Source organism: Eptesicus fuscus, chromosome 21, assembly GCF_027574615.1.
Source record: "Eptesicus fuscus isolate TK198812 chromosome 21, DD_ASM_mEF_20220401, whole genome shotgun sequence".
Classification (NCBI taxonomy): domain Eukaryota; kingdom Metazoa; phylum Chordata; class Mammalia; order Chiroptera; family Vespertilionidae; genus Eptesicus; species Eptesicus fuscus.
In genome coordinates this window covers 12,088,505-12,102,616 of record NC_072493.1, presented here as the reverse complement: position 1 = coordinate 12,102,616, position 14,112 = coordinate 12,088,505, and the positions used below count along the sequence as shown (strand labels likewise).

Sequence of the window (14,112 nt, the reverse complement as noted above, 5' to 3'; positions counted from 1 at the left end):
CTGGAAGAGACCCTGCGATTCTTCCAAAACAGTGATTCTCGCTGGAGCAGGATGAGGCAGGATGAGGGTATGCCTGCCCCAGAGGGGAGCTGCGCAAAGTGTCAGGTGGGGCTTTTTCAGTGTGCAGTTCCCTCTGGATGTCATGCCCCTTCTCAGATGCTTCCCTTAGAAGCACCCTCCTTCTCACCCTCCGTCCTGGCCCTGCCCGTCCAACCCCCAGTTCTCAAATTGAAAGTTTGCAGAAGTTTAGAACAACTCACCATCTAACTGAGTCACTCCCGACACCCTGAGCAAACTCATAGTTGTGGGCTGACATAGCTCTGCTTATTCCATTCCTGAAGCATTCCAGAAACTCTGGAAGAGAGGCAGCCAGATAAAGGACTCTGTCACTTGTGGGCTGTTCCTCCAGGCCTCAGGGCTTGTACACAGAATTCTGTGCTGAGTAGCAGTTACAGTAGAACCGGAGGCTTCATGTCAGGTCTCAATCTTGATGGTAGCCCTAGATGACCCTTGAAAAGTAATTAACTGTGTAGTGCCTCAGTTTCCTCATCTAATTAAGTGAATATTACTTCATACCTCAAAATAGTTTTTAAATATTTATCAACAAATAGTTGATACCTGTAGTCTTAGATTTTCCTCATCCTATCTAATAGACAAATATGCAAATTGACCATACCTCCGACACGCCCACAAGCCACACCCACCATCCAATCAGAGCAAGCATGCAAATTAACCCAAACCAAGATGGCTACAGCCACAGAGAGCAAGGTTTCCTAGGTAACAGAGGAAGCCAAGCTTTCTGCCTGCCCTGGCCAGACCTAAGCCTCCACTCAAGCTACAAAGTTTCAGTTATAGAAGGTAAACAAATTTAAACAAATGGCGGCAGAATGGAGCTTGAGAGAGCAGGCCAGGGTTGCCGCCGGCAACAGGGGAAGCAAAGCTTTCCGCACATCCTGGCCGGGCCCACCCGCTTAAGGCAACAAAGTTTCAATTATAACCCCAACACAAATGGCTGCCAGCCTCGGAGGGAGCCCCAGGCTTGGCTCCGCTCCAGGCTACAAAGTTTCAATTGTAGAAGGAAAATAAATTCCAGATACCAGGGCCTCTGCTTGGGTTGCCAGGGGGTGTGGCCAGCCTGCAAACCACCACAGGCCCCTCGCTCAGGCCGCCCTACACCCCAAGGGTACCCCACCCTGATCAGGGACACCCTTCAGGGCAAACCAGCTGGCCCCCACCCCTGTACCAGGCCTCTATCCTATCTAATAAAAGAGTAATATGCAGATTGATCATCACTGCAACACACAATATAGCTGCCCCCATGTGGTCAAAGATCCTGCCCCCATGTGGACACAAGATGGCCACCACAAGAAGGCCAGCAGGAGAGGGCAGTTGGGAGGCACCCGGCCTACAAGGGAGGGCAGTTGGAGGTGATCAACCCTGCAGGAGAGGGCAGTTAGGGGTGACCAGGCCGGCAGAGGAGGGAAGTTGGGGGCAAACAGGCTGGCAGCAGAGTGGTTAGAGGGTGATCAGGCTGGCAGGCAGAAGCGGTTAGGGGCAATCAGGAAGGCAGGCAGGCAAGCAGTTGGGAGCCAGCAGTCCTGGATTGTGAGAGGGATGTCCGACTGCCCGTTTAGGCCCGATCCCACTGGGATCGGGCCTAAACGGGCAGTCGGACATCCCTTGAGGGGTCCCATATTAGCGAGGGTACAGGCTGGGCTGAGGGACAACCCCCCTCCGTGCACGAATTTCGTGCACCGGGCCTCTAGTTTTTCTAATAGTGGAGAATCTGTAGGCTTATGAAGCTGAGGGTGTGCATTGCTTTGATTGCTTTATCAACTATTTGATTCAGAAAACACCTACTTGCCCATGTGATTAAAGAGGTTACCCAGTTTAATAGGATGAATTCCCCCAATGACTAAGAAATTTGAAAACAGGGAGAACAGGTGCTTTTTTTTTTTAATAGACAATTTTTAGAGCAGTTGTAGGTGTGCAGAAAAATTGAGCAGCAGGTTCAGAGGTTTCTTATGTACCTGCCTCCCCCACTATCAACATCATGCAATAGAGTGGTACATTTATTACAGTCAATGGACCTACACTGATACATCATTATCACCCCAAGTCTATAGTTTACATTAAAGTTCACTCCTGGTGTTGTACACTCTATGGGTTTTGACAAATGTACAATGACATGTATCTACCACATGTAATAGTTTCACTGTCCTAAAAACCCTCAGTGCTCTGTCTATTCATTCTCTCCCCCATCTTCCCCAACCCCTGACAACCAGTGATCTTTCTACTGTCCCTACAGTTTTGCCTTTCCCAGAATGTTACATGGTTGAAAGCATACACTGTGTAGCCTTTCCAGACTGGTTTCTTTTCCTTAGTAATATGTATTTAAGGTCCCTCCACGTCTTTTGTGGTTTGATAACCCATTTCTTTTTAGTGTTGAATAATTTCATTTCTAGTAGGTGTATAGTGGTATCTTGTTGTTTTAATTTGAAATTCCTTGATGTAGGATATTGAGCATCTCTTCATGTGCTGTATATCTGTGCATCTTCTTTGGTGAAATGTCTGTTGAGGTCTTTTGCCCATTTTTGATTGGGTTGTTTGTTTACTCATTGTTGAGTTTTAAGATTTCTTTGCATATTTTGGATAAGTGTCCTTTATCAGATGTGCCTTTTGCAAATATTTCTTCCTGGTCTGTGGCTTGTCTTCTGCAATGTCAAGAACAGAAGTTTTTAATTTTAATGAAGTGCAGCTGATTAATTATTTCTTTCTTGGGTTCCTTTTCTTTGGTATTTAATAGAAAAAAAAGTCATCTCCATACCCAAGATCATAAAGATTTTTCTCCTATATTATCTTGTAGGAACTTCATAGTTTTGCATTTTACAGTCTATGATGCATTTTGAGTTAATTTTTGTGAAGGTGTAAGGTCTGTGTCTAAATTCTTTTTTTTTCTTTTCCGCACATGAATGTCCAATTATTCCATCACCATTTGTTGAAAAGCCTGTCTTTTCTTCATTGTATTGCCTTTGCTTCTTTGTCAAAGATCAGTTTACTATATTTATGTAGGTCTATTTCTGGGTTCTCTCTATTTTCCGTAGGTCTATTTGTTTTGTATTATATTTACTTTTTAAAGAAATTGTATATAACAGAAATGAAAAAGAGTCCATGTAATGTATATATTCCCATTTCAGATGCATAAAGAAAACACACACACACACACACACAAAGATCCATGATACTACAGAGGTACTGAATGACGTTTAGCATAATGATAACACTAGCAAAATTATTCTAAAATGTCCTTCAGTTCCACATAGATTCCTGATAAAATTGACCCTTTTCTTAGGTAACATATACCTTTACTCTAGACACACATATTATCTTCCTTAAGATACAGTAACACAAAAATGGTCAGTTGTTTTACACATGAAGGTAATCTGACATATGTTGCAGAACTAGAAATTCTACTTTATGCCAAATTTGCATTAGTTTGTAATTGTTTAAACAAAGAATTCTGAGGGGAGTGTATGGTGAAATTCTACAGGTACAAACCTGTCATGTGCCTCAAGTTTTCACTTAATTTGGAGGAAAGTGGTGGGGAAAGTGAGCAGTAACAATTTGTGGACTTACAGCATAAAATGAGAACATTATATAGGTCTTGCAAAAACAGTTAGTTGGTTAATTGGCTGTTTGTTGGATAATGAAACAAATGAATGAATAAGTAATAAATATCCTGCCTTGTTCTAAAAAGGATTTAAGAATTGCAATATTTTGCCCAGCCGGTTTGGCTCAGTGGGTAGAGCATCATCCCACGGACTGAAGGGTCCTGGGTTTGATTCCGGTCAAGAGCACATACCTTGGTTGCAGGCTCGATTCCCAGCCCGGGTCGCACACGTGTGGGAGGCATTCGTTCGATGTCTTTCTCACATCGATGTTTCCCTCTGTGTGTCTCTCCCCATTCCTTCCACTGTCTCTAGAAGGAAAAAAAAAACCCAATGGATAAAATATCCTTCATGAGGATTAACAGAAAAAACAAAAGACTGCATGGTTTTCAAACTATCAGGGCCTCATGAAGCTTCATATAGTTTCCCCAGTATTTTCAAACAGAAAAAGGTTACAACTGATTCTTGTTTTCTACACTGACTGCACATGTATCTTCCCTAGTGAGGACTATGAAATTATTAGAACAAAGCTTCTGAAAAAAATAAAATCTTATGTAATTTTCACTCCTAATTTCTAGCAGAAATTCCCTTTAGCCAGTTATTGTCCCATTCTTTCCCAGACCTGTGGTGCCACTGTATGCTACCTAGCCTCTTTAGATCATTTAGTTAAGAACATTTGTCCAAGTGAGACCATGTAGGACATTAGCCAGACTTGTTGCGTTCACATCTTACCATGTGGCCTTGGACATGTTACTTAACTGTTCTGTGCTTCAGTTTCCTCCTGTTTAAAATATAGATAAAACACCACACCTGAAACCTATATGATCATGTTGACCAATGTCACCCCAATAAATTTACTAAAAAAATAAAATGTAGATAATCATTGTAATTAGATCAAAGGGATATGAATGTGTGTTTTGTTTATCATATTTATTTTTAAAACATTTACATAGTACTTACTATGTGTCAGGCCCTAAGTACTTTGCCAATAGGAACTCATCTTTTTATGGCAGAAGGTACATTAAAAATACAATAAAAGTAAAAAATACACTAATCTGGAAAATAATTTTATCATATGATTGGGTATTAAAATCTGACTTGGGCTCTAGCCGGTTTGGCTTAATGGATAGAGGGTCCTAGATTCGATTCCGGTCAAGGACACGTACCTCGGTTGCAGGCTCCTCCCTGGCCCAGGCCCTGGTTGGGGCGCGTGCAGGAGGCAACCAGTCGATGTATTTCTCTCACATTGTTATTTCTCTCTGTCGTTCCCTCTTTCTTTCTCTCTTTCTAAAAATCAATGGAAAAATATCCTTGAGTGAGGATTAAGAAAATCTGATTGGGTAAGAATAGCTGTAGAGATAAACAGTTTAAGGGATAAGTGGGTACAAAGGGTGTAAACAGGCTGTTAACAGAAAAAGAAATGCGGATGGCCAATAAACAGGGAAGGATGTCTAGCAGCACTATTAGTTTGGCTAATGCAAATTAAAACCATAAGATGCCATGTTATACTCGTCAGATTGTAAAACTTAAGAGCAATAATCTGCATTACTGATGTAATTGTTAATTTAGAAAAGGACCTATAAAATGGTAAGTATTCAATAAATGTTTTTTGTTGTAATTGCTCAACAGTGGCTATTAGTGCTAGACTCAGGCTATCTGCTGATTACACCAGCAACAAGATTTTACACCCGCCCCTTTTACTCAGGATGTGTTGCCTTATGTTCAAGTCATGTTAACATTTGCCATTTTTCATTTCATTTTGTAGTTGAAGTCAAGTGATTTTGCTGTCCTGAAGCAATTGCTGCCTCTATTGGAGAAGGTTTCCAACACATACCCGGACCCTGTCATCCAAGAACTCGCTGCTGATCTCCGCATCACCATCTCCACCCATGGAGCCTTTTCTACCGAGGCTGTCAGTGTGGCTGCCCAGAGTACCCTGAACAAAAAGGATCCAGAAAGGAAAATAGAAGAGCAGCAACAAACCAGTCATGAAAGATACACTGATGTGTCAAATAGCCACCTCGAACAACAGCAAAGCCATGAGAAATCCAATCAAACTGGCTTGAAGTCCAGTGCTCCACTCATTCCTCAGGAGGTCAGTGAGCCCAGCACTACTGCAAACCAGAAATCTGGGAGCATAACCACAGAACAGCTCCAGGAAGTTCTTTTATCTGCTTATGACCCTCAAATTCCAACACGGGCTGCTGCCCTGCGGACTCTTTCTCGCTGGATAGAACAGAGGGAAGCAAGAGCCCTTGAGGTGCAAGAGAAGCTTCTCAAGGTGAGGAGAGCGCCCTACAGAAACATATGTATGGGTAGGGCAGCTTCCCACTGTCTTGCTGTGTATCAAGCCCTGTCCTGGATTACTTGCAGGGACCTTGTAATTGTCTGAGGAGGCAAGACTTAGACACAGGAGAGACCCAGATGATCACACAAGGCTAAACTGAACATGAACAGAGTACCGGAATTTTTACAGGCAAGAAATGCTGTGGACAGTCGGGGAAAGGAGAGAGTTGAAATCTGGAGGAAGTATCTCTTGATATGGCCTTAACAAACTAGTAAAGTCTGAGCAGATGAAAGAAGAGGGGCTGGAACAGCATGAGCAGATTCCCAGAGAAGGGAAAGCACCTTTCTGGTAAATAGACACTGTGACCAGCCAGATAAGCCACCTGTTTTCTCTGGGCCCCTTTTAGAGGGGCATTAGGACTGAGTCTCCTGCTCTCTACTCCCTCCATCACAGTGAAAAAACATCATAGATTTATGTGGGAGAACACATATGCTTAGCTGGGGATCTTTTCTCTTAGTGGAAATTATCCTGACCTCAGTATGGGTTCAGAGCAAATGATCTAGAGCAGTGGTCGCCAACTTTTTGGACCTCACGGACCACCCAGTGGTCTGCAGATCACCGGTTGATGACCGCTGATCTAGAGACTACTGACCAAATTCTAGATCAGTTTCTTGGACAAGCCACTTAAACTTTCTGAGCCTCAGTTTCTTAATTTTTAAAGTGAGGGTCCACTTTATGTTGAAAGATTTAAAATAAAATCGTCCATGTAAAGCACCAATTATAGTGACAGGCACATAATGAGTATCAAATAAAGGTTAGCTGTTGTTATTATCTCTTCCATATGGTTAAGCCATTAGAGTAAGAATTGTAATTCTGATTGAAACCATTTATTTTTAGTCACTGAAGTATTAGAATTAACAGCATAATAATAATTGCTATTTATTGAGACAGACCCTATACTTTTCAGACAGTGTCTGTAGTCCTCACAACAACTGCAATATTGGTATTGTCCCCCATTTCGTAGATGAGAAAAGCAAGGAATGGAAATGTGCCAAGGATCTGTTGTCATTAAAATATTGCTGAAAACGTTAAATTTTATATCTTCTTTGAGTAATGATAAAAAAAAATCCCTTCATACTCTTATTTAGATGGTGAATTCAGTGAACATCTTTGGGATTTTTAAAAATTTATTTAATCTTCATCTGCTGTACATAACAGGTCATCAAGGTCCTGTCAATTCTTTTTCCAAGAAACCTTTCAAATCAATCTCTTGCTCTTTATTCCCACAGCTACTACCTTGGATTAAGCTTCCTTTACTTCATACATGATTCCCACCCCTTCCAACCTGGCCATCTTCCCAAATGAACTAATCTTAGGCTTTCCCTAACATGCTGCACATGCGGAGACCAGCAGCATCAGTTAATATCAAGAATCGCTGTACCAGGAGAGGATGCATCACTACCCATGGAACAGACACCCCCGTCTTCCCCTAGACACCAAGCAGGAGACACATGGGCACATGGCCACTATCTTTCTCTCACCCCCATGTTAGGGCCTAAACCCAGCATGTCACTGTCATGTCTTCTGGATAAACAGTACCCATAGCAGTTACACACCCTGATGAGTTCCTAAATTGTAAGATGTGTTGATAGTCATTTGTTACTAATGTCAATTGAAGTGCTGAATTTGGAAAAGATTTTAAAACATAAATTGGAACGCATTTAAAGTTATCCCAATAATAATGTTTCTGTCTTTCACATGTATTTCCATATGCTTTCTGAGTGTAAGAGAAAAGGATCAAATTACAGCAAATGTGCCATCAACTGGACATAACCCCAAACCTGGCCTTATGTGTGTCATGGCCTGTAGTCTGTCATGTCATATTGAGAACGTTGTCCCGCATGGGCTGTGAAGGGAAAAATGGTGAGGACTGCTCCTCCAGATTTTGGTTTCCAAGCCTACTCCTAGTGTATGCTTGACTACTTCTCTTAATCATTACCCTTTCTTAATTTTTATAAAAATGGGACTTTAAACTTATATAGTGTTTTCTCCACAAGACTTTAAAAGTCAGACCAGTGTCTAGCTATAAGACAAATAAGAAGCAAAGCATTTATTCTTTTGAAGCTGCTCTTTGTGAGTCATACCACTGCTGTATTTTGTGGTTCCAGATATTCTTGGAGAACTTGGAGCATGAAGATGCCTTTGTATATCTGTCTGCTATCCAGGGTAAGTTAGTCCTGATTTAAGAACTTTGAGTCTGTGGACCAAAGAGTTTTTCATGTATATTTGCACAAAATCTCTAAAGTCATGGAGCCACAAGGCTGCTGATCATTCTGTCTAGCTTCCTGTCTCCTAGCAAGGACTTGATTTACCAGGTGTACTAGTTAATAATGCGGATTTTTTTCAGTAGATGGAGTTACACATATGTTGATATATATATGCGATTTGATATTTATGCTATTTTGTTGTATTGACAGCAAGCTTCAAAGCTTCATATGTCAAATTTAAATGTCTAATTTCGTGCCAAAAAAAGAGCATTTGCGGGAAGTTTTAATTCATTACTTTGTTTTGAAGAAAAAGTTATCGTATACTTCAGGAAGCTTATGATGAACATGCTCCATCTCAAGATACTTGTGAACGCTGGTTTAAACGCTTTAAAAGTGATGATTTCAATGTGAAAGACAAAGAATGTCCAAGTCAACTGAAAAAGTTTGAAGACCAACCATTACAAGCATTATTGGATGAAGATGTGTGTCAAACTCAAAAACAACTTGCAGAAAGATTAAGCGTTCCTCAGCAAACAATTTCTGATCATTTACAAGCAATGGGAAAGATTTTAAAGGAAGGAAAATGGGTGCCACATCAACTGAACAAAAGACAAATCGAAAACCGAAAAGTCATCAGTAAAATGTTGCTTCAACGGCACGAAAGAAAGTCTTTTTTGCATCGAATTGTGACTGATGATGAAAAGCGGATTTATTTTGAGAATCCCAAATACACAAAATCATGGGTTGATCCAGGTCAACCATCAACCATCAACTGCAAGGCCAAATCACTTCAGAAAGAAGACAATGCTCTGCGTTTGGTGGGATCAGGAAGGTGAGGTGTATTATGAGCTTCTAAAACTGGGTGAAACTGTTAATACTGATCGCTACCAACAACAAATAATCAATTTGAACCACACTTTGATAGTAAAACGACCAGAATGGGCCAGAAAACATGGCAAAGTAATTTTGCTTCATGATAACGCACCATCACACACTTCGAAACCAGTTAAAGACACGGTAAAAGATCTTGCCTGCGAAGTATTAACCCACCCGCCATATTCACCAGAACTTGCTCCTTCAGATTACCACTAGTTCCGATCGATGGCACACTTTCTGAGCAGCACCTAAAAACATACGAAGAAATGGAAAATTGGGTCTCTGAATGGTTTGTCTCAAAATAAGAAAAGTTCTATTGGGACGGTATCCACAAATTACCTGAAAGATGGGGAAAATGTGTAGCCTGTGATGGACATTTCTTTGAATAAAGCACTTTTGATGTTTCTCTTGAAATTATCTTGTTTTCTTTGATTCCAAAATCCGCATTATTAACTGGTACACCTGGTAAGTCATAATAATAAAACCCTGGAGGTTTCCCAAAGGGTCCTTATAGAGTCTTTTTTTTTTTTTTTTTTAAATATATTTTACCGATTTTTTACAGAGAGGAAAAGGGAGGGATAGAGAGCTAGAAACATCGATCAGCTGCCTCCTGCACACCCCCCACAGGGGATGCGCCCGCAACCAAGGTACATGCCCCTGACCGGAATCGAACCCGGGACCCTTCAGTCCGCAGGCCGACGCTCTATCCACTGAGCCAAACCGGTTTCGGCCTTATAGAGTCTTAATGTCTCATAATGATGCAGAGGTTTTTATGTTCTATGAATTAAATCCTACTTCTTGTAGTTCAAGGAGGCAAAGAATGGCTCACATAGTGCTTATTACATTAACCTTTTATGTATTTGACTACTGGCAGTATGCACCTTTGCTTTCTCTTTAAACTCAGGGTGTGTAATGTTTCTTTATCAAAACACTTTTTGCGCCCTAACTGGTTTGGCTCAGTGAATAGAGTGTCGGCCTGCGGACTGAAAAGTCCCAGGTTCGAATCCGGTCAAGGGCATGTACCTTGGTTGTGGGCACATCCCCAGTAGGAGGTGTGCAGGAGGCAGCTGATCGATGTTTCTCTCTCATCGATGTTTCTGACTCTCTATCCCTCTCCCTTTCTCTCTGTAAAAAGAAATATATATGTGTGTGTGTATATATATGTGTGTGTGTGTGTGTGTGTTTTAAAAAAAAACAACAACACACTTTTTGCAATATTTTTATTTCTCTTTTGTGATTCTTTGTTGTTCTCCACATCTCCATTCATTTTTGGATTTCAGTTTTAGAGAGGAGCCTCCTAGAGGGGGGCGGGTCGAGAATTAGACACCCAAGAGGGCAAGAAGCAGATATGGTGAGAAGGTCAAACTTAACTCACAGTGTCTCTCGGCTCCATCAGTGGAATAGCCATCAGGAGCCAGGGCTCTGGAGACAAAGCACCTGGATGCAACTCCCATTCCCTGCTTCTCAGCTACATGAACTTCAGCAAGTTACATAATCGCTTTGGGCTTCAGTTCCTTATCTGTAAAAAGGGGCTAAATAGGAATGCAAAGTTGTACACTACTTTGGAAAACAGTCTGGCAGTTCCCTGAAAAGATACAGAGTTACCACTTGAACAGCTACACTCCTAGTAATATACCCAAGAGAAATGAAGACGTATGTCCACACAAAAACTTGTACAGGAGTGTTCATAATAGCCCAAAGGTGGAAACAATACAAATGTTCGTTAGCTGATGAACGGATAAGCAAAATATGGTATGTACATAAAATGCAATGTTATTTGGCCATAAAAAATGAGTTAATGAAACACATTACAGCATGAATGAACCTTGAAAACATTATGTTAAGTGAAAGAAGCCAGACACAAAAACACACATATTTTATGGTTCCTTTATATGAAATATCCAGAACAGGCAAATTTATAGAGACAGAAAGTAGATTAGTAGTTGCCTAGGGCTGGGGAAGGGGAGAAGGGGTTGGAAGGTGAAAGCTAAAGGGCATGTGGTTTCTTCTTGGGGTGATAAAATTATTTTAAAATTTATTATGGTGACAGTTGTATAACTCTGTGAATATGCTAGGAGCCATTGGATTGTACACTTTAAAAAATTGATTTTAGAGAGAGGAAGAGGGAGTCAGAGAGAGAGAGAGAGAGAGAGACAGAGAGAGAGAGACAGAGAGAGAGAAGCATCGATCGGTTGCTTCCCACATGTGCCCCAACCAGGAATGGAACCCACAACCCAGGCATGTGCCAGGCGTGGCCAGGAATCAAACCTGCCATATCTTGGTGTACAGGACGATGCTCCAACCAGCGGAGTCACACCAGCCAGGGTGAATTGTACACTTTAAATCAGTGAATTTTATGGAACACTATTCCCCCCTCTCACCCCAACCCCCGCCCAGCCCTTATTGGCAGTGGATACATTCCAAGACTCCCAGTGGGAGCCTCAACTCTAAGCAACTTGTTCAGCTCTGCTGGAAATGTGGTAGCATCTTCTTCATTGGCAGACACAGCCTTTTCAGTAATTTTTCCAAGCCTCTTCCTGGTTCTGTGTCACCACCCCTTGCTTGCAGGAAATCGCTTGGTGTCACTCATTTAAGAGGATCCCTGCTGAAGTCTTCCTATAGACAGCCTCAGTGCTCTCTGGCACAACACACTGCTTGCTGTCAATCAGAACACATTTTTTGCTCATTTCTTCTACCCACAAACTTAACGCCTGTTCTTCTTAACTAAGCACTTACTACTTGCTACGGCTGTAACTTTTGCTGTTTGAGGTGTGACAGCAGAAGTAGCACACATTTTTCCCCCCTTCTTCACAATTTCATGGATAGAAGATTTGGTTTTACCTCAGCATATGATTTTTCCTTATTAATTTGAAAACTTTTATCTTTTCACTTATAGGAAGTACTTTACCTCTTTTCCTTGGCATATCCGAATTGACAGCATCACTACTCTTATACTTTGAGGCCATTATTAAGTAAACTAAGGGTTACTTGAACACAATCACTGTGATACCATGACAGTCAGTCTGATAGATCTTATAACCGAGATGGCTAATAAGTGACTAATGGGCAGGTGGTGTGTACAGTGTGGATACGTTGGACAAAGGGATGATTTATATCCTGGATAGGATGGAATGGATGGCGTGCAATTTCATCATGCTATTCAGAACAGTAAGCAATTTAAAATGTATGATTTGTTTATTTCTGGAATTTTTCATTTAATATTTTTGGGCCATGGTTGATTGAGGCAACAGTGGAAAGCAACACTATGGATAAGGGGTTCCACTGTACTTCTATTGTTGGATTGTTAGATAATAATATAATGATCTGTGTAACTTCTCAGATCTAAAGCTTGAATAGGCTGATTCTGTCCATTAGTTATTGCTACAGTAGAGGTCCGGTGCACGAAATTCATGCACTGGGGCGTGGGGGTCCCCTCAGCCCAGCCTGCCCCCTCTCACAGTCCGGGAACCCTCAGGGGATGTTCTAAGCTGCAATCTGGACTCCCTCTGCGGGAGGCAACTGGGATGATCAGGGAAAGGCGCCACCCCCATCACCCTGCTGCTGCTGCCACTGCCAGTCGCCGTAGCTGCCAAGGTGTTTTCATCAACACGGACTCCAGTCCCTTCACCACGAAAAAATGACAACTTTCTTTCGGCATTTTTAAGTTGTCTCTTTCATAGAATATGACCTTTCTTTCTTTCTTTCTTTCTTTCTTTCTTTCTTTCTTCCTACCTTTCTTCCTTCCTTCCTTCCTTCCTTCCTTCCTTTCTTCCTTCCTATCCTCACCTGAGGATATTTTTCCATTGATTTTTAGAGAGTGTGGAAGAGAGGGAAAGACAGAGAGAAACATCAATGTGAGAGGAACACTTCGATTGGTTGCCGCCTGCATGAGCCCTGACCTGGGCCCCAGCTAGGGAGGAGCCTGCAACCTAGGTACATGCCCTTGATCAGAATTGAACCCGGACCCTGCGGTCCACAGGCCAAGGCTCTATCCACTGAGCCAAACCAGCTAGGGCAGGATATGACATTTCTTAGCTCCTCCAGCAGCGGACCTGCATTTTTTCCTCCAGGAGTGAGGTGGAAAAACCCTAGATTACCTTCTTGGATTCTTATTACCCAAGTTATCAAGAACACTGTGAGTGGCGTACAGGGAGCTTAGCCAATGAGCGGTCAGAAAAGGTGTTTCCTCTGCAGCTCATGCACAGAGGCGGGACTGCTGGCCTGCCTCGGTGGCTTGGGCAGGCCCCCCTGTGTGTGTCTGTTCCGGGCCTGCTCCAGCCGTGCCGTGGCGGCTTGGGCAGGCCCCCCTGCATGTGTCCGCTCCAGGCCTGCTCCATCCATGGCTTGCCTCACCACACAGGCAGTCTCCTCCTGCCCATCTGCACGCAAAACCTCCTCCTGAGCCAGTCGTGACTGTTAGTGTTCTGGCTAATTTGCATATTACCTCTTTTTATAGATAGATAGATAGATAGATAGATAGATAGCAATATACTCCAACACTCAATAGCTTAAAACACAAATCATTTATTATTACTCACACACCTGTAGACCCATGTGGTTCAGCTGATCTAGGCTGGGTTTGGCCCAGCAGCTCTGCTTCTCCCTTCAGGTCTGTGAGTCAGCTGTAGTAGCTCTGCTAAACACGTTCCTGATCGTCCCTGGACGGGTAGCCTACCAGGGCATGCTCCCATGGTGTAAGAGTGGGTAAGAGAGCAGAAGTATAAGAGAGCAAGAATAGACTTGAGAGGCCTCTTCTGGCCTAAGCTTGGAACTAGAATCCTAGTGCTTCTGCCTCATTCTGTCGTCTAAGGCAAGTTATGTGGTCCAATCCAAAAGTTAAAGGGTAGAGAAATATTCTCTGTCCCGTGGGATAAACTGCTAAATCACAGGACAAAGGTCATGGATGCAGGAAGGGGTGAAAAATTGAAGCCAGTGATGCTGTGTTCTGTTTATCTGCAAAAGGCAAAGTTCTCTGAGAGCACAAAGGCATATACAGATCCTTATTTCATGGTAT

At 42.3% G+C, this 14,112-nt stretch overlaps 1 protein-coding gene across 1 annotated transcript in view; it reads left to right on the top strand.

Annotated features, from left to right (window-relative positions):
* Window positions 1-14,112, top strand: part of TANGO6 (transport and golgi organization 6 homolog) — a 142,435-nt gene that overhangs the window by 49,511 nt on the left and 78,812 nt on the right. The window contains exons 13-14 of the mRNA XM_008139950.3: window positions 5,434-5,949; window positions 8,124-8,181. Of these exons, the coding sequence (XP_008138172.2) occupies window positions 5,434-5,949; window positions 8,124-8,181 (574 nt within the window). The remainder of the gene's footprint in view (window positions 1-5,433; window positions 5,950-8,123; window positions 8,182-14,112) is intronic.